This window comes from Oncorhynchus tshawytscha, linkage group LG19 (genome assembly GCF_018296145.1).
Source record: "Oncorhynchus tshawytscha isolate Ot180627B linkage group LG19, Otsh_v2.0, whole genome shotgun sequence".
Lineage (NCBI taxonomy): Eukaryota > Metazoa > Chordata > Actinopteri > Salmoniformes > Salmonidae > Oncorhynchus > Oncorhynchus tshawytscha.
In genome coordinates this window covers 30,737,584-30,760,862 of record NC_056447.1, presented here as the reverse complement: position 1 = coordinate 30,760,862, position 23,279 = coordinate 30,737,584, and the positions used below count along the sequence as shown (strand labels likewise).

General features: G+C 43.7%; 1 protein-coding gene across 5 annotated transcripts in view; it reads right to left on the bottom strand.

Moving 5' to 3' along the window:
* Nucleotides 1-23,279, bottom strand: part of LOC112219241 (voltage-dependent calcium channel subunit alpha-2/delta-1-like) — a 117,687-nt gene that overhangs the window by 20,998 nt on the left and 73,410 nt on the right. For 3 of the 5 annotated variants that reach the window (XR_006079365.1, XM_042301570.1, XM_042301571.1), the window contains exons 8-26: nucleotides 22,442-22,511; nucleotides 22,218-22,268; nucleotides 21,969-22,068; nucleotides 17,844-18,002; nucleotides 17,372-17,476; nucleotides 16,733-16,811; nucleotides 16,544-16,593; nucleotides 16,176-16,265; nucleotides 16,002-16,076; nucleotides 15,768-15,848; nucleotides 12,923-12,997; nucleotides 11,966-12,025; nucleotides 7,630-7,686; nucleotides 7,025-7,096; nucleotides 6,808-6,869; nucleotides 6,376-6,452; nucleotides 2,834-2,894; nucleotides 2,513-2,607; nucleotides 1,786-1,867 (exon numbers count right to left, since the gene is read on the bottom strand). Coding sequence is in view for 4 of the 5 variants with exons in the window: in XM_042301570.1 (XP_042157504.1) it covers nucleotides 1,786-1,867; nucleotides 2,513-2,607; nucleotides 2,834-2,894; nucleotides 6,376-6,452; nucleotides 6,808-6,869; nucleotides 7,025-7,096; nucleotides 7,630-7,686; nucleotides 11,966-12,025; nucleotides 12,923-12,997; nucleotides 15,768-15,848; nucleotides 16,002-16,076; nucleotides 16,176-16,265; nucleotides 16,544-16,593; nucleotides 16,733-16,811; nucleotides 17,372-17,476; nucleotides 17,844-18,002; nucleotides 21,969-22,068; nucleotides 22,218-22,268; nucleotides 22,442-22,511 (1,501 nt within the window). In the remaining variant the exon portion in view is untranslated. Of the gene's footprint in view, nucleotides 1-1,785; nucleotides 1,868-2,512; nucleotides 2,608-2,833; nucleotides 2,895-6,375; nucleotides 6,453-6,807; nucleotides 6,870-7,024; nucleotides 7,097-7,629; nucleotides 7,702-11,965; nucleotides 12,026-12,922; nucleotides 12,998-15,767; nucleotides 15,849-16,001; nucleotides 16,077-16,175; nucleotides 16,266-16,543; nucleotides 16,594-16,732; nucleotides 16,812-17,371; nucleotides 17,477-17,843; nucleotides 18,003-21,968; nucleotides 22,069-22,217; nucleotides 22,269-22,441; nucleotides 22,512-23,279 lie in introns of all 5 variants that reach the window. The other 2 variants (XM_042301572.1, XM_042301573.1) reach the window with 1 other exon arrangement.

Below are 23,279 nucleotides of genomic sequence, written 5' to 3'. Positions count from 1 at the left end.
TAGAACTCTTTGGCCTGAATGCCAAGCATCACGTCTGGAGGAAAAATGGCACCATCCCTACAGTGAAGCATGGTGGTGGCAGCGTCATGCTGTGGGGATGTTTTTCAGCAGCAGGGACTGGGAGACTAGTCAGGATCTAGGGAATGATGAACAGAGAAAGGTACAGAGAGATCCTTAATGAAAACCTGCTCCATAGTGCTCAGGACCTCAGACTGGGACAAAGGTTCACCTACCAACAGGACAACAACCCTAAGCACACAGACAAGACAACACAGGAGTGGCTCTGAATGTCTCTGAATATCCTTGAGTGGCCCAGCCAGAGCCCGTACTTGAACCCAATCGAACATCTCTGGAGAGACCTGAAAATAGCTGTGCAGCGACACTCCCCATCCAACCTGACAGAGCTTGTGAGGATCTGCAGAGAAGAATGGTAGAAACTCCCCAAATACAGGTGTGTCACGCTTGCAAAGACATACCGAAGAGGACTCGAGGCTGTAATCACTGCCAAAGGTGCTTCAACATAGTGCTGAGTAAATGGTCTGAATACCTTTGTAAATGTTATATTTCAGTTTTTATACTTTTCATAAATTTGCAAAAAAATTTAAAATCTGTTTTTATTTTGTCATTCTGGGGTATTGTGTGTAAATTGATGAGGAAAAAAACTGCAATTTAGTCAATTTTAGAACAAGGCTGTAACATAATAAAATGTGGAAAAAGGAAAGGAGTCTGAATACTTTCCGAATGCACTGTATGTGTATTTCACACTATATTGAGGTAAAATTACTATGATGCTTGTATGGGATGCCAACCTCAACACGTTCATGTCATCTGAACCAATCAATTGCATTTACAGTTATAATTGACTGACTACCACCATTGATTTCTGTATGCTAGCTATACTAACGGGAGTTAGCATTTAGCAGTCACTTCTAAACCTGAAAAGTGACAACTTCTAAATGGTATGCAGCGAAAACAGCCACATATCCAAATAACACTTAAGTAACCACAATGTGGGTTTGTTACAATACATACTGTAAATTATGACGGATATGTTCAAACGGATTTGTTCAAATCAAATTTGTTGAATGTGTGCCAATCTGGTCAATGGAAGCATCGCCTCATTTACCACATCTATAACAGAGGCTCAGGAACCATCTAGACTAATCACAGAGGCATGAGCTAAATATTCCATTGTCTTTGAAGCTCACCTCGCTCTCCCAGGAGAAATCACTAGTCCATCTGAACAGTGTGTGTCTTGGAGAGCCCTACAAAGAGGCCTACACATCACTGTGTCCAGAACATTTGAAAATAAATTGTTGTATTCCCTGAGAGTCACTTCTCTTTATGTCCTAATTCTTTGAGTTCTTTATTCAGTAAATTGTTCCTGTTTATGTGAGCATGTGTGTGTATGGCGTGATGAATGCATGTTGAGGTAATTACTGTGGTGTCTTCAGAACACACCATGTCTTGGCATAGCTGGTCATGTGTCTTTCTTTGATCATATTTTACTGGTAAAACACAGACAAGACTCTCATAGCAACAGACATTAGCAAATAGCAGTACTAGCTGCCTGGTGTTTCTCCAAAAAGACATCAACAAGATGGTGAGTCGACTAACTGTCTATATGACTCATGTAACTGACTCAATGTGTACATGTAGATGATGCCCTGATGGCGGTCAGTGTGTGTGTGTGTGTGTGTGTGTGTGTGTGTGTGTGTGTGTGTGTGTGTGTGTGTGTGTGTGTGTGTGTGAGCGTGTGCGTGTGTGTGTGTGTGTGGCACTCACAATGACTGCTCCTTCCACAGTTTGACCAGATCAGCAGTCAACCCAGCGTCCAACAGCAGCCTACTGACCAGAGTCACATTACCTAGACAGGAAGACATTGTTACTGAAGTATCTTCCACAGTAAACCCCTTGGTAAACTGCAAGGATGACACATAGGAGTTTAGATGGCTTGAGTTTGCTTAGACAACACAGAGGACATTGCAATCCATTAGCTTAAGAATTTGTTCTTAACTGACTTGCCTAGTTAAATAAAGGTAAAATAAAGTAATAAAATAAAAAAGCTGACACAGAGGACATTGATAGGATCTCCAGTAGCTGATACCCATTAGATGATGACACTATAGAGGTTCTGAGTCACACAGTAGCATGACAACATCAGGTTCTAGAAGCTCAGTCGATCAGGATGATATCAGACTACACTAATCCAATGCCTACCGCGTTAGATAAGGTTGATGTCATTCCTGGCCAGACCAGACTAATCAAACGCCTCTCTCGGACCTTCACAGGGCTATGGAACACCATAAAATCAAAGTGGTGGGAAACCCTCCTGACTCCCCCCACTAAACCCTCCCCCTGGGTGGGTATAATAGGTAGAGGAATTCCATCTGTGTGTGTGTGTGTGTGTGTGTGTGTGTGTGTGTATGTGTGTGTATGTGTGCATATGTGTGTGCGTGCATGCGTGGGTTGTATGTGCGCCTGCGAGTGTTAAACAGCCACGGTAACTTACATGGCTCTTCCAGTGTGTTCCTGTCTATGAACTGGTTGAAGTCCAGGAGGAACTGGGTGTTGTTGTCGTTGTCTTTCAAGCCTTTGCAGTACTCCCTACAGAAATAGTAGACGCTGTATATTAGATACATTACATCTCAAATTCAACCTCCGTACAACATCAAACTCCTTCTATAACGTCTACCTAAATCTACACCGTGCTCCTCAATCCCAGCATAAACTGTGGAATAACCAGATACTCCTAGTGAGTACACTTCAGGAGTAACAATGGTTCAAAATGGAGGTGGTGGAGGAGATTCAGATGTGCGCTGTAGCCACTCACCTTGGGGCGATGAAGGTGTATCCCAACTCATCAAACATCTCCACCCGCAGAGTGTCCATGGCTGAAGAGAATAGAGAGGCATCTTTAGAACCTTACCCACTCTGTAGAGCAGGATTCATGGCCTATACAGCACACCAGACTAATCATTATGGAAATAAAGAACTGAAAGATGAATGAGTGAAACAAGACATGACAGAAAGAGAGAGAGAGAGACAATGATTATGGAGACAAACTCCCATCCATCTTTAAGCTTGGTAGTGCCACTAGTCTGTCAGCATGACTTTTCATGGCTGTTAGGTCAGTACACTCTGCTGACTGTCACTGACAGGCCTTATCTAGAACACTGCTGTCCATTAACTCACTGACAGGCCTTATCTAAAACACTGCTGTCCATTAACTCACTGACAGGCCTTATCTATAACACTGCTGTCCATTAACTCACTGACAGGCTGTATCTAGAACACTGCTGTCCATTAACTCACTGACAGGCCTTACTGCTGTCCATTAACTCACTGACAGGCCTTATCTAAAACACTGCTGTCCATTAACTCACTGACAGGCCTTATCTATAACACTGCTGTCCATTAACTCACTGACAGGCTGTATCTAGAACACTGCTGTCCATTAACTCACTGACAGGCCTTACTGATGTCTATTAACTCACTGACAGGCATTATCTAGAACACTGCTGTCCATTAATTCACTGTCAGGCCTTATCTAGAACACTGCTGTCCATGAACTCATTGTCAGACTTTATCTAAAACACTGCTGTCCATTAACTCACTGACAGGCCGTATCTAGAACACTGCTGTCCATTAACTCACTGACAGGCCTTACTGATGTCCATTAACTCACTGACAGGCATTATCTAGAACACTGCTGTCCATTAACTCACTGTCAGGCCTTACTGATGTCCATTAACTCACTGACAGGCATTATCTAGAACACTGCTGTCCATTACCTCACTGTCAGGCCTTATCTTGAACACTGCTGTCCATTAACTCACTGTCAGGCCTTATCTTGAACACTGCTGTCTATTAACTCACTGACAGGCCTTATCTTGAACACTGCTGTCCATTAACTCACTGACAGAGTCCTGGTTCATCTCAGCCACATACTGGTTAGAGTGATGACAGGTCAATGTGTGTCACACACACACACACACACACACACACACACACACACACACAGTTGAAGTCGGAAATTTACATACACCTTAGCCAAATACATTTAAACTCAGTTTTTCACAAAAATGTAATGTCTTAGGCCAGTTAGGATCATCACTTTATTTTAAGAATGTGAAATGTCAGAATAATAGCAGAGAGACTGATATATTTCAGCTTGTATTTCTTTCATCACATTCCCAGTGAGTCTGAAGTTTACATACACTGAATTAGTATTCGGTAGCATTGCCTTTAAATTGTTTAATTTGGGTCAAACGTGTCGGGTGGCCTTCCACAAGCTTCCCACAATAAGTTGGGTGAATTTTGGCCCATTCCTCCTGACAGAGCTGGTGTAACTGAGTCAGGTTTGTAGGATCCTGTCACGCCCTGACCTTAGAGAGCAGTTTTATTTCTCTATTTGGTTAGGTCAGGGTGTGATTTGTGGTGGCCATTCTATGTTGTCTATTTCTTTGTTTTTGGCCGAGTATGGTTCCCAATCAGAGCTGTCTATCGTTGTCTCTGATTGGGGATCATACTTAGGCAGCCCTTTTTCCCACTTTCTGTTGTGGGATCTTTTCTTTTTGTGTTGCATGTGTTTGCACTAGTAGCTTTATATTCGTTGAGTTTTTTATTGTTTTTTGGTGGAACATTTATTATTAAAGGAAAATGTACGCCTACCACGCTACACCTTGGTCTCATTCTAACAACGAACGTTACAGATCCTTGATCTCACACACTTTTTTAAACATTAGTTGGAAAAATGACTTGTGTCATGCACAAAGTAGATGTCCTAACCGACTTGCCAAAACTATAGTTTGTTAACAAGAAATTTGTGGAATGGTTGAAAAACAAGTTTTAATGACTCCAACCTAAGTGAATTTAAACTTCCGACTTCAACTGTATATGAGGTGCCGGATAGACAGGGAGAAAAGGTGCGGAGTGAAACTGAAGTGATGGAACAAGCAGACAAGGGGAAGAGGATTACTTGCCCTTCTGCCCTGTAGTGACCCCAGATAGAGAGAGAGAGAGAGAGAGAGAGAGAGGGGAGGGAGGGAAAGGAAGGAGATAGAGAGAGGGAGGGAGCGGGAGAGAAAGAGAGAGGGGAGGGAGGGAAAGGAAGGAGATAGAGAAAACAGAACCATTGGGATGTCTTATCAAATTCATATTACAGCAATATAAGAAGTCTTAAAAAGAAGGGAAATGTGATCTAAAACAACCACGCTATCCAAACAGAGAGGTGCTACCATGCAGAGACATGCAATACAGTACATTACGTTCACAGAACATCCTCAGTTACTCCAGCACAGTATCTGTCTCTCCTATTATTCCATGTGACAGGCTTTGGCTTTGGATTTCACTATGTTCTTTCCAATAGAGTTCCTACACTCATAAAGACATCAATGTCCATCAATCAATCCCTTAAAAGAAGACATCACGAGAAAAACGTCATTAAATGGATACAGTCATGCCAGCAGTCTGTGGAACCGTTTACTGATGGTTCAGTATGAAAAGGTTCATGACTATCTGGTGCATAATCAAAGAGTTTCAATAGCATGTAAAACACGACAGGCAGATTTTAGGACATCTCATGTACGGACTGGGAAGGTTAGGAATCACATGGACCTCAGCTGTTCTCTCGTTTACTCTCTGTCAATACAGATTTGTCATTCCTTTTCCCTTCTTTCCTTCCATCTCGTTTCACCTCCTTTTGTTTCGCTCTGTCACTGTGTAGAATTAATATACTTCATCATGCAAACGCAGATACATGATCATGCAGAGACTGGACGACAGATAAGGAACAGTGAGTTATACACCAGGAAATAGACTACTTGCCCCATGGAGCTGTACGGATCCCATGAAGGGGCAGATAGAGGGAGGACAGGAGGGGAACATTAAAGTCAAGAGAGTTGGATAGTTTGTAGAGGTGGATTTATCTTGTACATCAGAGGTACAGTACAGGAACCATGTGATAAAGCCTTGATGAGTAGTTATAAACCAGATCTGGGTAGAGAAAGAGGTGCAGACAGGCAGGCTGTGTAAGGTAACATGCCTCCTCTGCCCTCAGATTCAAAGAAAGGGAACAGGGGAACAAGAGATGGAATAGAGAAAGAACAAGGAGGGCAGGGTGGAGTGCATCAAAGCTGATGGAGGGAGGGAGGGAAGAAGAGATAGGAAGTATGTGATCTGGGAGAGGGTGATGGAGAAGGAGAGTAGGGTGAAGGGAGAGAGAGAGAGAGAGAGAGAGAGAGGCGTCAGCCGACTGGACCATGGGGCCATACTACAAAGGACGAACTTCGGCAAAACTCACTGATTTGAGAGAGCAAAGTTGCTGTGGTGTGTTTCTTTTGTGGCTGCATGCCTGGGTGTGTGTGTTCTCACCCATGGTCTGTCTGATGGTGTCTCCCAGTTTGGCCTGTATGTAGTGTTCACTGTAGGTAGGCAGGACCAGGGCCAAGCTGCGGAAATAAAGGTCATTATATAGGACCCTGTCCTTTCTCTGTTGACACACTGATGCTTGGAAAAACATGTACCATCGACAAGGTGACAGAACACTGAACATCTGCATTTAAACCCATTTCAGTAGTTGAAAAAAGGGTTTTACTGTGATGGAGAGGGACAGAGAGTGCCCCCTACTGGCCAGACCTGATCATATTCATGAAGTAGAGATGTTAGACACGTTACAGCAATCTATCTAATCCTTTCAGATCACTACACATTTGTAGTGCCCCCTACTGGCCAGACCAGGAGATATGGCAAGGGGTTAAAGATTGTTTCTGGACTGGGTCAACATCTTTCAGTCCTCCTGCCTACCTGTAGTCTGTTCCATTGACCTGAGCCCAGGTGTACGTCCTTACTCCTCTGTCGATGTATCTCTGTCAGCGAACACACAGAGGTGTTAAAACAGTCATAATCCTAAATCGTAAACTACACATAACTTACTTCAACCTAAGTCATGCACTGATGCCACTAGGAGATGTATAAGTGAGAATTAGTACTATTGTGTGTCTTACATTGGTGCTGATCTCACCTCATCCTGAGTTTTAACTAGAGTCTCTATGGTCTCTTCACCTGGGTTCCCATCTATCATCATTCTCCTGATCTACACACACACACACACACACACACACACACACACACACACACACACACACACACACACACACACACACACACACACACACACACACACACACACACACACACACACACACACAGAGACAGAGCGAGAGCGAGAGAGAGAGATAATGCATGCATGGTTTTGTGTGTGTGAAAGATAAAATAAATATAAAAAGATATCTTCTTCAACTGTACCCGTGTCAAATGTGTGAACGGTTACAGGGTCTGATCTCAATACCGTTCTCACTCAAAAACACAGTGCACATCTGTACACCAGCGAGAGAGAAAGAGAGGAATAACAACAAGGAGATCGGTAGCACATCTATGTGCTGAACCTCCCTCTTGGAGTGTCTATGTATATGATAGAAGCAGGATGAAAGGAGAGGGAGCGACAGACAGAGTGGGGTATCCACTGCTTCTGTAAACATGTCCTCTCATTTACAGCCAGTCACTGTATGAATCACACTCAATTGACTGGAGACTGGACACAACTAACACCTGTGTGTGTGTGTTTACCTGGACTTTGATGTCGTTCTCCAGTTCAGCATCGAGGAAGTCCAGAGTGACAGGTTCCTGGAATTTAGGATTCTGAGGAGATGTGAGTGTTTAGTCTGGTGGATGAGTTACCACAAAACACACACACACACACACACACACACACACACACACACACACACACACACACACACACACACACACACACACACACACACACACACACACACACACACACACACACACACACACACACACTCTCTCATTCTTGTATATTCAATAGCATGACTTGTTTGATATCGGTCCCACTGAAGCATGTTGAGTTGCTACAGTGAGTTGTAATGAAACGCAGTAGACCAGTAGAAGCCCAAACAGATATATTTGACTAAAACATATACATTTCAGACATTGCTTACATTTGTATACGATCACGTCTCTCTATTTTGCGTGGGAATAAATGGAAACAGATTTCTTTAATAAAAATTACTTAGAGCTCATTTCCTGGTGTATTTACAGTCTTTAATATCCAACAATGAAAATGTAAAAACTAAAAACTTGCTCAGAAAACTTGGGAGGCCAAATAAAATCAGCGCCGCCAGTTGGGAAACCCAGTAGACTGTGTAATGTTTCAGTCAGGGGTTCTTAGCATGGCTTCAGGCCATAGAGTAAAACTCTGCTCCTTACCCTATCCTGTTATTGTGTTCTACAGTATATACTGTACATTCAGACAAAGAGCCTAGTTTATACAGCTGAGAACCAACTGACCTGGAATACTCCAGCTTGTGTGTGTGTGTGTGTGTGTGTGTGTGTGTGTGTGTGCATGCATGCATGCGTGATGGTTGAGTCCGTGTGTGTGTTGAGTGGGTGCCTGCCTGAGTCAGTGTGTGTGTGTGTGTGTGTGTGTGTGTGTGTGTGTGTGTGTTTGATACAGACTAACTGTAGACTGTGTTAATGTCAGTAGTTAAACCCTCAGTGTGCATCAGGGACTTTCTAATGTTATAAAGTAGCAGCAGTAATCCAGAACTACTTTGGTTAAAGCACCAGTAAATGGATGGAACCTGATACTCTGTCTCCTAGCAACGCTGCTCTACCTTTAGACTGTATACACGTTTTAGAAGGTTCATATGGATTTAGTTTCTGCAAAAGCTACATAAACACACTGTGATGATGATGATTAAATGATCCTTACATTGGATGAAGAGAGAAAAGAAAGACGGAACAGTGGAGAAAAAGGAGGATGATGAAGAGGATCTCAGCATGAAAAAATAATACAGAAATAGTTAGAGGCCATAAGATGATACAGAACATATAAGCACATTAAATACACAGTCAAATTAAGGAGAGAGGATGAAACTATAATATACAGAGAAAGAAAGAACGAAAGAAAGAAAGAACGAAAGAAAGAAAGAACGTCTCAAAGTGAGTGGGTGGGGGAGAGAGATCAAAATCCAACTCCAAATGTAGTGAGGGATTTGTGTGATGAATATGAAATGGGTTTTCTATTCAACCACAAATCACACACAGACTGAAACACAAGAACAAGAGAGAAAAGAGAGAATGTGTTCAAAGAATCCAAGGTCACCCTCCATATTCACACACCCCTCTGTTTCTCTGATCACACATGCACACGCAAACAGATCATACACAGTAAGATTGACCATGCCCTTTCACTGGAATGCTTTACAGTGATGTACCAGAGGGATTATGGACATGATTTACAAAGCAAGTGTATGATTTGAATATAAATAGGAATTCATGACAAAAGTGCACAGATGGACTCATACAGTTTCATGAATTGATCCATCAAGTCCCAGTGAGAAAGACAAACCAGTAGCAGTACTAGGAAGGGACCTGCTGTAACCTGTTCATGTCATCATGTGTTAGTTCAGTCTCCCTCCCTCCCTCCCTCCCTCCCTCCCTCCCTCCCTCCCTCCCTCCCTCCCTCCCTCCCTCCCTCTAGGACCTACCCTTCTCCCTCCCTCCCTCCCTCCCTCCCTCCCTCCCTCCCTCCCTCCCTCCCTCCCTCCCTCCCTCCCTCCCTCCCTCCCTCCCTCCCTCCCTCCCTCCCTCCCTCGCTCTAGGACCTACCCTTCTCCCTCCCTCCCTCCCTCCCTCCCTCCCTCCCTCCCTCCCTCCCTCCCTCCCTCGCTCTAGGACCTACCCTTCTCCCTCCCTCCCTCCCTCCCCTCCCTCTAGGACCTACCCTTCTCCCTCCCTCCCTCCCTCCCTCCCTCCCTCCCTCCCTCCCTCCCTCCCTCCCTCCCTCCCTCCCTCCCTCCCTCCCTCTAGGACCTACCCTTCTCCCTCCCTCCCTCCCTCCCTCCCTCCCTCCCTCCCTCCCTCCCTCCCTCCCTCCCTCCCCCTCCCTCCCTCCCTCCCTCCCTCCCTCTAGGACCTACCCTTCTCCCTCCCTCCCTCCCTCCCTCCCTCCCTCCCTCCCTCCCTCCCTCCCTCCCTCCCTCCCTCCCTCCCTCCCTCCCTCCCTCCCTCCCTCCCTCCCTCCCTCCCTCCCTCCCTCCCTCTAGGACCTACCCTTCTCCCTCCCTCCCTCTAGGACCTACCCTTCTCCCTCCCTCCCTCCCTCCCTCCCTCCCTCCCTCCCTCCCTCCCTCCCTCCCTCCCTCCCTCCCTCCCTCCCTCCCTCCCTCCCTCGCTCTAGGACCTACCCTTCTCCCTCCCTCCCTCCCTCCCTCCCTCCCTCCCTCCCTCCCTCCCTCGCTCTAGGACCTACCCTTCTCCCTCCCTCCCTCCCTCCCTCCCTCCCTCCCTCCCTCCCTCCCTCCCTCCCTCCCTCCCTCCCTCCCTCCCTCCCTCCCTCCCTCCCTCCCTCCCTCCCTCGCTCTAGGACCTACCCTTCTCCCTCCCTCCCTCCCTCCCTCACTCTAGGACCCGCTTCTCTCCATCTCCCTCTCTCACACACAGGTGCATACACCCAAACTTCTAGACAATGACACAACATAATGACAACATGACAGATGGCTTAGAGGAAAGAAACAGTTTAACAGAACATGTGAAAGAGTCAAATAAACAGTGGGAAACATTTAGCTAATTATGTGACCATCTACTTGACTAATAACAACGAGTCACTATTACTTTCTATTCCACCCACCGAGTATGGCTGCTCTAAGACTACAACAGCAGCAGGAAAACACTGACCACGCTACTGTTCATCTGAAGTGCATTTACTGATTGGAATGATTCAAAATTCAAGAGGCTCTCTCACATCTGAGCCATCTTTGTTGCAGGCGCATTGTAACAATAGAATTCATGAAGGAAAAGAGAAACCCGCACACTGCTCTGGATAGTATCACTATTTATTATTAACGTATCGGCCTCAAGGCCTTCGTCAGAGCTTTTGTGAGTGCTTGTAATTTGCACCCTTAAGTAGACATTGCTCCACCCACATCCATTTAGTGCATGGAATGGGGTTGGATTCAAGGAAAATTAAAATGTGTTACCAGACATAACAATGTGAATTTTATAAATATTCAAATAAAACGTATTAAACACTGATTTTCTAATCAATTGTTCCGAATTCAAATAGCAGTGTGTGCGTGTGTGTGTGTGTGGGTGTGGGGGTTGGAGGCGTGGCTTATTGGGATGTGGCTTCCAGGTTGTTACTTTTGTCATCCTGTGAAAGTGAATGTCATTATTGTGGTCTGTTGTATTCCTTATTCAAAATTAAACTTGCCAGTGTCTGTAATGATACTTGCATAAGTGCATGCGATACTAAAGAGCCTGACAAGTGTTATAAGTTAAGGTATCCAATGCTTGGTTACGATATTGTTGCTACTTAATATGAAAGTCTTGTGTAAAGAATATGTTCAGAAACATAACTTCATGTTATTGTTACACAATTTCTTGATATATACATAATTTATTTAATTGCGTATAACCCATAGGTAATTCCATATTAAAAAGTGAACTTGGAACAAGATGAAAACATGGGATGTATTTACATGAAATATTAGTTTGTATTTGTTATTTATTGGGTTTAACCAAAGGGGGAAAGTAAGTTGAGTGCTGAAAGAAATAGGTTGCAACTTAAAATATAGGATTGATAAAAATCAAATAAAACAGTTGACATTGAATCATATATTTGGTTTCAACAAATGTAGTATTTTTTTAAATGAGAAAACATAACTCATTTACTTGTAAACAGTCAAGTAATTTTCTTCGGTTGATCCAATGAGTCATATTGTAGTGTACCATCACTTTAGCAGAGTTTACTGGACACACACACTCCAATCAATGATCTAACAGTTAAAGACCAGCCCTAAGGGTTACTAGTCTACATCTATAATATGATCTACTAAAGGACATCTACTATCTATCTATCTATCCTACTCTCTCTCACCTCATGGAGTGTGATGGCATACGGCTTATTGAGTCTTGTCTTGTGGTTACGGATCCTTTTCTAACAGACACATAATGAGAGAGATGCAGGGAGCTTTTCAGTGGGAGACAACATCTCCATTTGATAATATTAATTCATTGGCCAGGCACTATTATCGCAATAGAATACACGTTAACACATACAGTATGTGGCCAGGCGGGACTCAAACCCTGACCGTTGCAACCTTCAACAAAGGGTGGTGTCTGTGGCATATTTCAGCATGGTTAAAATCACATTAGTCAGAACAAGGCCTTCTGATTGCATTAATCTCTGATCCCCTCTCTGTAACAGACGTGAGGACTGTTTCAAACCCTGACTGACACACTCACACACATGGTCCCTCCTTAGGAAACTTATACAACGCTGTACAAGACCTCCAGTCACATTGACACAGTTCCCCTTGAAAGAGGCTGCACGCCTTTACACACACACATGAACACCCTGTGTATGCGTGCATTGCTTAGGGTTACGTGCCAGTGCATGTGTGTGTATGAATAGATTGGATCCATGAGTGTGTGTCCATGTTGATTAGTGTTTTGAGGATGTGGTTGGATGAGATGTTAACATGTGTCCCAGGCCTTGTTGAACACAACAAGCCCCAACAGAGAGCCTGCGGGCCTGGGCAACACATGGCCCTCTGCAGCCTGTCAAGTCCTGGCCAGGGGGGTGTTGAGGAGGAGGTCGGTAGAGGAGGAGAGGAAAGAGGGGAGGAATAGAAGAGGTACTGTAGGGAGGAGCAGTGGGTTGTGTTTCTCTAAAGGTGGCTCAGGAGCATTTTGGTGGCCTGTGGTTAGACATACTGCTACGATCATGTGTGGGTTCATATGAACAGGAATAGCAAGCATAGTAGCACCTCAGAATGAGTTGGGATTGTAAGACATGTGGTAACAGAATAGAAGAGGTAGAGATAGTATATACCTTAGGTTGGAGGTTGGGGTGTAGCAGTACATATCCATTGGGGTCGATGGCAAAATAATAGCCATTAGGTCCAATCTGAGGAGTGGAGGAACAGAGAGGGTTGGTGGAGACAGTTGAGCATCTTTTGTATACTACAGGGAACATGAATGTGTACTCACTACATCCCTGTTCTGGGTTATTAGAGTATCGATCATGAACATGATTGAGTTCATATGATAGAGGGCAGGGCTGTCAGAGTAAGTCTGTTATTTTCAGGCGAATAATTTGGACCAAAAAAAAATATACGAGCACGTCTTGTTTATGACGCCGTTGACACCAATTGTGAAATAAGGCCACAATCCGTAAATGATTTATTCGGAACAGGTTACATTTGTTTGGCTTCTCGCATGCGAAAATAAGCTGTAGACCAATATAAATTGTTATCTGGGAAACTGCCTCTGACAGGTCTGTGGGTTCATAGTGTGAATTCATTCATTCATCAATTGCTCTCTGCCTGTTTATTTCCGTTTGCAACGCATCAGTGCAGCACCATATTGATTTAATCAACGTGATCACATCACACCAGAGCTATACAGGTCACTCTCGCCGTTGAAATGTCCCATGTTCATTGCCAATGATGTACCACAGGGGTTCCCAAACTTTTTTGGCCCACGACCCCATTTTGATATGAAAATGTTTTCGCTACCCCAAAACGGATATAATCTACGGCCAATGTTTACTTTTTAAATTGAGGCTATGACAGTCTATTACAAATCAGTCTGACAGTACAGTACTTTTGACACTACAATCTGAAGGTTTAAAGTGACTAAACTGCATAAGAAAGGTATTAGAAAGTTCAGAAGGTCATCAGACAATACTTTTGTATGAACTTCTGTGTAGAAAAGAACATCATCATTAACCACGTTTCCATCCACAGTTTTATGCGACCAAATAAAACACAAGTTTCAGTACAATTTTATACATGCCGACAGATCATCTTTTTGTGTCAGTATAATTAATTATGCCAGAAATGGCGGTGGAAACACCTTTATGCGCAAATATAAATATAACCATCATATGGAAGTAAACTTGGAGTCACGCGATGATGGTGTGTGGTCCTCCCACCACGACTATGGAAACCATGCAGTTTATTAGGCTACAGATAAAATAAGTTACGATGAACTTCACAGGGTGGTGAAAGTGCACAGTGATCTTGATGCTCAGTAGAGCTGAAAATGCGATGGAAACACATTGAACTTTAGATTTTTATTTGGTGCATGAAAACATATGTGAAAAAGTACATGTTGTTTGCACTACATCATCACACACTGGTTTTATCTGCAACAAGACCGTTTGGTGGAAACACCACTGGTGGGAAATGGCATTCCTTATGCAGATTTTAGAATATTTGTTTGAAAATTGGTCACCAGTTGGACCCTAGCTAGTGATGATGTTCTATTTCACCCAGCCTGATTTTGTGCCTGGTCCACTATGCTCTAACGAGTCCTGCGCAGCTTGTAGAAGGAAACAGAAACCATACGTGTCTCAGAGTCTTATCTTTCAGCGACGGGGTCATAATATTTTGACACCTGTGCTATAGGCAACCCTAAAAGGAAGAGACACCTGTGCTATAGGCAACCCTAAAAGGAAGAGACTCCTGTGCTATAGGCAACCCTAAAAGGAAGAGACACCTGTGCTATAGGCAACCCTAAAAGGAAGAGACACCTGTGCTATAGGCAACCCTAAAAGGAAGAGACACCTGTGCTATAGGCAACCCTAAAAGGAAGAGACTCCTGTGCTATAGGCAACCCTAAAAGGAAGAGACACCTGTGCTATAGGCAACCCTAAAAGGAAGAGACTCCTGTGCTATAGGCAACCCTAAAAGGAAGAGACTCCTGTGCTATAGGCAACCCTAAAAGGAAGAGACTCCTGTGCTATAGGCAACCCTAAAAGGAAGAGACACCTGTGCTATAGGCAACCCTAAAAGGAAGAGACACCTGTGCTATAGGCAACCCTAAAAGGAAGAGACTAAAAGGAAGAGACCTGTGCTATAGGCAACCCTAAAAGGAAGAGACACCTGTGCTATAGGCAACCCTAAAAGGAAGAGACACCTGTGCTATAGGCAACCCTAAAAGGAAGAGACACCTGTGCTATAGGCAACCCTAAAAGGAAGAGACTCCTGTGCTAAAACCCTAAAAGGAAGAGACACCTGTGCTATAGGCAACCCTAAAAGGAAGAGACACCTGAAGGCAACCCTAAAAGGAAGAGACTCCTGTGCTATAGGCAACCCTAAAAGGAAGAGACTCCTGTGCTATAGGCAACCCTAAAAGGAAGAGACACCTGTGCTATAGGCAACCCTAAAAGGAAGAAACTCTGCCTATTTAGATAAAACACTCAAATTAAAATACATAACCTTCCCCTGCTTCATTAAAATTCATCAATGGCTGATCATTAGGCTATAGACAGGCTAGTTTTTGGTATCCGACAGAAAGGATTTGAAGCTAAGGCAAGTTTTTTAATATGTTTTTTGGGAAAGAAGAAATGTGATTTGCTTATGTGTCTGAGTGAGATACGCTTCAGGTGGCTTTGATTGATGGGTCCTTTTAGGTGTGTGTGTGTGTGTACGCGTATAAGTTCGCTAATTCTCTATGTCCATTCAGAAAGTTTCCTAAAATGGGCTAAGCCTGTATGGAGGGAAAAGCGCATCAGACTTGTTGTGAATGGTTTTAGTGTGTCTAAAACCGAATCTGTATTTTTTTGGGAATTTGGACAAAAATATCAACATTTGGTGAGAAAAGGCCTTAACATTGAGACGGAACGAGGAGAATAAGGAGTGTTCTGGTGTGTTAGTGTGTGTGTCACTCACAGTGTAGCGTGGTGTGAGCTTCTTGATGTCATCTAACGACACATCAATCCCCATCACCCCTAGGATCAACTGGTTCTGAATCTGAGAGGGAAAGATCCAGGGAGTTCAACATTTTCATTTAAAATTGAATAGTAAGAGTCATGTTGACTTAGAGGCTATTGGTGTCTAATGCTGGGATGGGATTATTTTAAGAAAGAATTGGTGTGTGTGTGCCTGCTTGCGTGTGCGGTTTACCTCTAAGCCCGATTCATCTTTATACTTGGTCTTGTTGAAGACAGGTAGGGTTCCTGTGATGACCAGACCTAGCTCCTAACACACACAGACAAAGAAAGCTAAATGTAAGTCATCGTTATTGGGTTTCAGAAAGATTTTGGTGAGGTGCATTGTGGGATAGAAGTGATGTGATACCAGAGCGTCAAGGTAGACATTAGTCCACTGGACCTGCTTGGCCAGCTGGTCAGCTAGAACCATGGGTCTGCCCAGGACATCCAGGTACTCCTACAACACACAAATACACTCTTTTGAATACACTTTAGTCATTTAGCACACGCTCTTATCCAGAGTGACTTACAGGAGCAAATAGGGATAAATGCCTTGCTCAAGGGCACATCGACAGATTTTTCACCTAGTCAGCTTTGGGTTACTGGCCCAACACTCTTAACTCCTATGCTACCTGCCGCCAAACACACACGTTTAAGACAAAGTCAACCACATACACATCGGAATAAATGAAACACACACACAAACACAAGTTCATGAAGAATGCTTATTATCACCTGAGTGTTGATGCGTATGGCTCCAATAGAGGGAATCTCATAGAAGTATCCTGGAGAAATAGACAAAGGACTAAGATCAGGACATTAGCTATCTACATAAGCAGACCCAACGTGGAAACTCAAATGATACACAGTACTACCAGTGCTTAATGTTTAGCACAAACAAACAACAACAACATGGTATCCTACCTTTATTAGCACAGGCCATCCACTGGACTGGACCTTTATCATAGTTGTGTTGACCCACTGAGAAGGTGAAGATACGCACCTAGAACACAGAGCCGTGTGTATCTGTTAAAGACACATCCACGTTGAACTGTAAGGGTGTGTGATAGAAGTTAAAAACTATATTTAGGTACTGTGCCTGAGAGTTTATTATGGGCCATAGAATATCAACTCTAACTAGTGGGAAGGACTACTGTTACAGTGTACACAGGGATTGGTATGTGAAGGGCTGAGGATGGTGTTACCATGTTCTCTCTACCTCCCACCCTCACAGTCTCCTTTCATGTGCTGAGCAGAAAGAGCAGCTTTGGCAGAGATATCATCACACACTTCATATCTGCTAGAGAGGATGACTGACAGTAACTGAGACTGATCTGTGTGCGTGCGTGTGTGTGTGTGTCAGTGAGTGAGTGTGTGGGTTAGTGTAGTGATTATCTGGCCTCCACCTGTATAAACCATAGGATCAGCACACAGAGTACTTCCTCAACATCCAAACAAGCCATCACTCTGTTTCCCTTCATCATTCAGACCTGCTTTCCATATTTACTACTATCGGTCGCCGACTAGGTGGACGATACATTGTAGTGTGTGTTGAAACTGTACCTTCTTGTCAGCGTTGTATTTCTGCAGTATGGCAGACGCTCTCTCCTCTCCTCCATCGGTGAACAGCATGATGATCTTGTTACAGTTGGCTCTAGTGATGTTGGTCTGCACAGAGAAACCACGCCATATAGAGAATATGGGTTGCCAATCCTAACACACCTGATTGTGCTTAGGAAGGTACTGCTGAGTAGCTGATGACTAAAATCAGGGTAGTAAAAGACTGGAGTAAAATCCTACACACCCAGGAGCTTGTTGGTCACTGGGCTAGAAAGTAGAGACATACCCGCTATAACCAGCAGAGGGCAGTGTCTCATCATAATCTATCATAAGAGAAAGAACAGAGCTCACAGGTGACACTTTGTACATTTTACATGAAGTATGTTCCTGAAACTTCAATGTACATCTGCTGGAGGGTTGTCATTATACCTAAATGTAACAACTGTGTTATACGTCTAAACAGAGGGGCTCTTACTGCATAGAGCTGTTCGAAGGCAAACTCAAATCCCTTGGTGTAGTTGGTGATGCCTTTAGCAGAGATGTTCTGAACCGCATCCTTCAGGATCTTCTTATTCCTCACGTTGGCCTGGACCAGGTGGTCAAAGCACGCCGTGTTATTCACCCTGGTGTTGAACTGGTAGAGGGAGACAGATAGAGGTTAGACATTTACGCACGCGTGCACACACACACACGTACACACACACGCACACACACACACACACACGTACACACACACACACACCTGGCCATGACTACTATCATGCAGTGGTAAACAGACACATTCATCAAGTGTTGCGAATTACTCTGCATCCTCTCAACTTCATGATCTGGTACCATGGAAACAAGACTCCCTCTACTAGCACACTCTCATTAGAGTGGAAATAACACACACACACACGCACACGCACACGCACACCTTGGCAGCCAAATCAACAGATGCTCCAGATTGAGTGCTCTGAGACCTGAGTAGAGGTATTGTACCTGTTAGAATGGGGGAGGCTACAGATATAAGACATACTTACTGACACACACTATCACTGTTTTGATCCCAGTAATAATACAATGCAGAGAGAATAGCCATGGTACAACTGTTGGCTGTATTGTCTTTCTCAACAATGCTGCAACCCATCGATCTGAACCAATCAATGTGCCTGTTAATCAGCAAATGGGGACAGCAGATACATGCACCCATGGAGACTAGCAGAATCTGACTGGGTATGTGCATGCATGTGTGTGTGTGTGTGTGTGTGTGTGTGTGCGTGTGTGTGTGTGTGTGTGCGTGTGTGTGTGTGTGTGCGTGCGTGTGTGTTTGTGCGCATGTATCTGCATTCGTGTGACAACTTTGATGTTTCTAACTGAGTGACAGAGACACCACTTAGACTGGAAGGCAATTTCAAGGCTTCGCTTGCCTGACATGCAGACTGAGCTTAGGAGACAGCATGGACACACACACACACACACACACACACACTACAATGTGCTCTTTAATCACCTAATCTATTAAAAGGAGAGGAGGAGGGTGAGAAGAAGGGTGGGAGGAAGAGAAAGAGGAAGTAAGAGGTAGAGAGGAGGAAGGGAGAGGATGAGAGAGAGGAGGTGTGTAAAAGAGAAAGTATTTGTCTAATTAATTTATGCTAGGAGATACTTCATAGCCTTATCCAGTGCATGAGACAATTTAGTGGGCATAATGAGTATTCATGTAAATGTGAAAATTTCCATGGGTAGTACATCCGAGACTTTAGTGGCGCTCAATTGAGCTTGCGTGGCAGAATGGAACCAATGGAATAGTCCCAAAAGTGCAAACACACCCATCTGGCACTCCAAGAGAGCGTCTGCTAAATGACAAAAACATACATATACAGTACCAGTCAAAGGTTTGGACACCTACTCATTTAATGGTTTTTCTTTATTTTTACTATTTTCTACATTGTATAATAATAGTGTAGACATCAAAACTATGAAATAACACATATGGAATCATGTAGTAACCAAAAAAGTGTTAAACAAATCTAACAAAATATATTTTATATTTGAGATTCTTCAAAGTAGCCACCATTTGCCTTGACAGCTCTGCACACTCTTGGCATTCTCTCAACCAGACTCTCCCCCCACATCTCCACCCCATTTCCTATATTTCCACAGACCAAAAATATAAACACAACATGAAACAATATTTTTATATAAGTTCATATAAGGAAATCAGTCAATTTAAATGACTTCATTAGACCCTTAGATTTCACATGACTGGGAATACAGATATGCATCTGTTGGTCACAGATACTTAAAAAAAAGTATGGGTGTTGGTCAGAAAACCAGTCAGTATCTTGAAACATGGGCCGTTCATTATCATGCTGAAACATGAGGTGACGTGCATTCAAATTGCCATCGTTAAAATGCAATTGTGTTCGTTGCCCGTAGCTTATGCCTACCCATACCATAACACCACTGCCACTCTGTGCACAACGTTGACATCAGCAAACCGCTCGCCCACATGAAGCCATACACGCTGTCTGACATTTGTCTGGTACAGTTGAAACGGGGATTTGTACGTGAAGAGCACACTTCTCCAGCGTGCCAGTGGTCATCGAAGGTGAGCATTTGCCCAATAAAGTCGGTGATGAAGCCGAACTGCAGTCAGGTCAAAACTCTGGTGAGCACGACAAGCATGGAGATGAGCTTCCCTTAGATGGTTTCTGACAGTTTGTGCAGAAATTCTTTGGTTGTGCAAACCCATAGTTTCATCAGCTGTCTGGGTGGCTAGTCTTTGACGATCTCGCAGGTGAAGAAGCCGGATGTGGAGGTCCTGGGCTGGCATGGGTACACGTGGTCTGCGGTTGTGAGGCCGGTTGGACGACCTGCCAAATTCTCTAAAATTACATTGGAGGCGGCTTATGGTAGAGAAGTGAATATTCAATCCTCTGGCAACAGCTCTGCTGGACATCCCTGCATTCAGCATACCAATTTCACATCCTTCAAAACTTGAGACATCTGTGGCATTGTGTTGTGTGACAAAACTGCACATTTGTGGCCTTTTAATGTCCCTAGCACAAGGTGCACCTGTGTAATGATCATGCTGTTTAATCAGCTTCTTGATATGCCACACGTGTCAGGTGGATGGATTATCTTGGCAAAGGAGAAATGCTCACTAACAGGGATATAATACATTTTTGCACAACATTTGAGAGAAATAAGCTTTTTGAGCATATGGAACATTTCTGGGATCTTTTATTTCAGCTCATGAAACATGGGACCAACACTTTACATGTTGAGTTTATATTTTTTTAATGTAATTCCCTTGTTCCCCTTGTGATCTTATTAGCTGAGTCCCAGTGAGAGAGAGAGAGAGAGAGAGTGTGTGTGTGTGTGTGTAGATCAGGAGAATGATGATAGATGGGAACCCAGATGAAGAGACCATAGAGACTGTGTGTGTGAGAGAGAGAGGTGGGTTGGGGTTGGATTACAGATTACACTGAGCAGAGAGCTAATCTCTAGTCCCTAATCCCAGTACAGCCTCCATGTTCACTTAGGCCACAGGACTACCTAGCTGCAACTGGCTAGCTAACAACACTGAACTCGCAAGAGAAAAGAGCTGAACACACACACTAAGACAAAGATATCTGTATTAGTCTGACAACCCAATAACGTTAGGGATGTGTGTGTGTCCAAATGTCAGTTTAGTCCCTAGGCTGCTGTTAATGAACAAGGATACATTGGTAATATTAGAGATGAATGAATTAGTGTCAGGTTATAATACCCACAGGACAGGAGGATGGTGGTGTGTGTGTGTGTGTGTGTGTGTGTGTGTGTGTGTGTGTGTGTGTGTGTGTGTGTGTGAGCACGCGCTCATGATGTGGTACTAGGAGGACACCATCTGACCAGTTGGTTTAAGGTAATCCAATAACAGATAATGAAAACATATCATTGAACGGCAGGACTGTGAGGGGACCCACACAGACACACTGTAACACACACATTCTTTTTGTTGTTGTTTTGTTTGTAAATCTTAGTATAACAAATGAGTGTGACTGTTCTTGTCTATCAGTGCTTTGTCATGTTGTGTGTTTTTTGTGGACCCCAGGAAGAATAGCCGATGCTTCTGAAAAGCTCATGGGGATCCAAATCAACAATACTCCAGCCATACATCACCACAGTGTTGGAGACCGCAACTGGTTTCTTTCTCAGTGTGTATGTAAACACAACTGTAGAATGCCTTACTGTAGACATGGTGCAGTAGCGTATTGGTGTTGTTGTCAACCATTGGGTTCAACCAGGATTCTATTGTTCCCTAGTTGGTTCTAGTTGATTGTAATCGAAGTTCATCTTTGAGAGATGAAGAGAGAGAGGAAAGAGAGTGATGGATAAGTATTTCACATGGTTCTCTGAGTAGCACTCTTGGGCTGGTGTACTGAGTGGTCCTGGGAGCACTGGGTAGTTGTGATCCCACTCCCCAAATTGAGCAGAGGGCATTTCATTACTGGCCTGTTTTAAAGAGAGACAATGGAGAAATCTATATTTCATTACTTCTCAATCAACCCCATCTCTCTCTCTCTCTCTCTCTCTCTCTCTCTCTCTATGATTGAATGAATGTATATATACTTACATAGACCACGTTGACATAGTCATCATCAGACAGAGTCTCCAGCATCTCACCGACAGAGGTCCTGATCAGCTTCAGAGTCAGACCAGACACACTGCCACTCCTGTTGAGACATGGACAGTTACATTCAAACCACAGAATAAGACTTACGGTCAGCCAGACAACAGGGAGGTACAGTACTCTGGTATACTGTACTATGTTTAGATAGTTACTGTGAGGTAGTGTAATAGTGAAGTGTGTGTTGTGACTCACGCGTCCACTAGGATCAGCATGTCCTTGGGTGAGGCAGCTCCCTGAATGTACCTTCACACAGCACATACACACAGAGGTTATAAACATACTCACAGTACACACATAGGTTATAAACACAGTGCATACAATGGTTATGAACTCTTATACACATGTATTGTGCATAGAGAATCTGGTTTCTGGTGTGCATGAATGCGTGTGAGAGAGAGAGAAAAGAGGTTCCTCACCAGGGTCTCCTGCGTACGTCGTACAGGTCGATCTTACTGGGGGTCTTCCGAGCATCCATCCATGGAGAGGCTGGAGAGGACACAGAGTCTGGGTTAACAACAATACTGTACTGTGAAACTGGGTTAGAATACCTACAATACACAGTTTACTATCCAAACTGATATACCCTTAAATACCCTATTTAACACTGAAACCATGGAACAAATAGTTGCTGAATATTATACACATCTTCAGTTTACCATCCAAACATTAAAGTATGTTTTACTTTTGATAGGAGTAAATTACAATAGTATGAAATACATTCATTTGTGACAATGTGACTCTTCAATTAAGTCTAAGAAAGGTTGTTTCATCACGTCTATATGATACACCCACCTGCTACAGTATGAAGTAGAGTTCAGAAACAACCACTATCACAGACTTCCTTTTGAATGCATATGGTCTAGCTCCTATCTAGGTTAATGCTTTAAGTATATTAAATATAGAAACCATGGAAGAATTGTGACTTTTGTTTACAGTATAAACAAACTACTAGAAACTAGGATACAGTCATTTTCATTGAATATTTAAAACATACAATATACTTGCAGTGAAGCCGCTCAACAACTACATCACATTAGTTATCTAACAGACTCCCATCCAGAGCGACACACAGAAGCAACCAGGGTCAACGCTCTGCTCAAGGGCACGTCGACAGATCTCCAACAAGGTCAAAAACGGGGTCCCAAACCAGCGATACATCAGCCACCAGCCCAAGCTCCCAATCACCAGGCCACCAGCCCTACAATACCCCCACCCCCCCCTCCCCACAGTTCCCCATTTCCCCTGATTAGTATG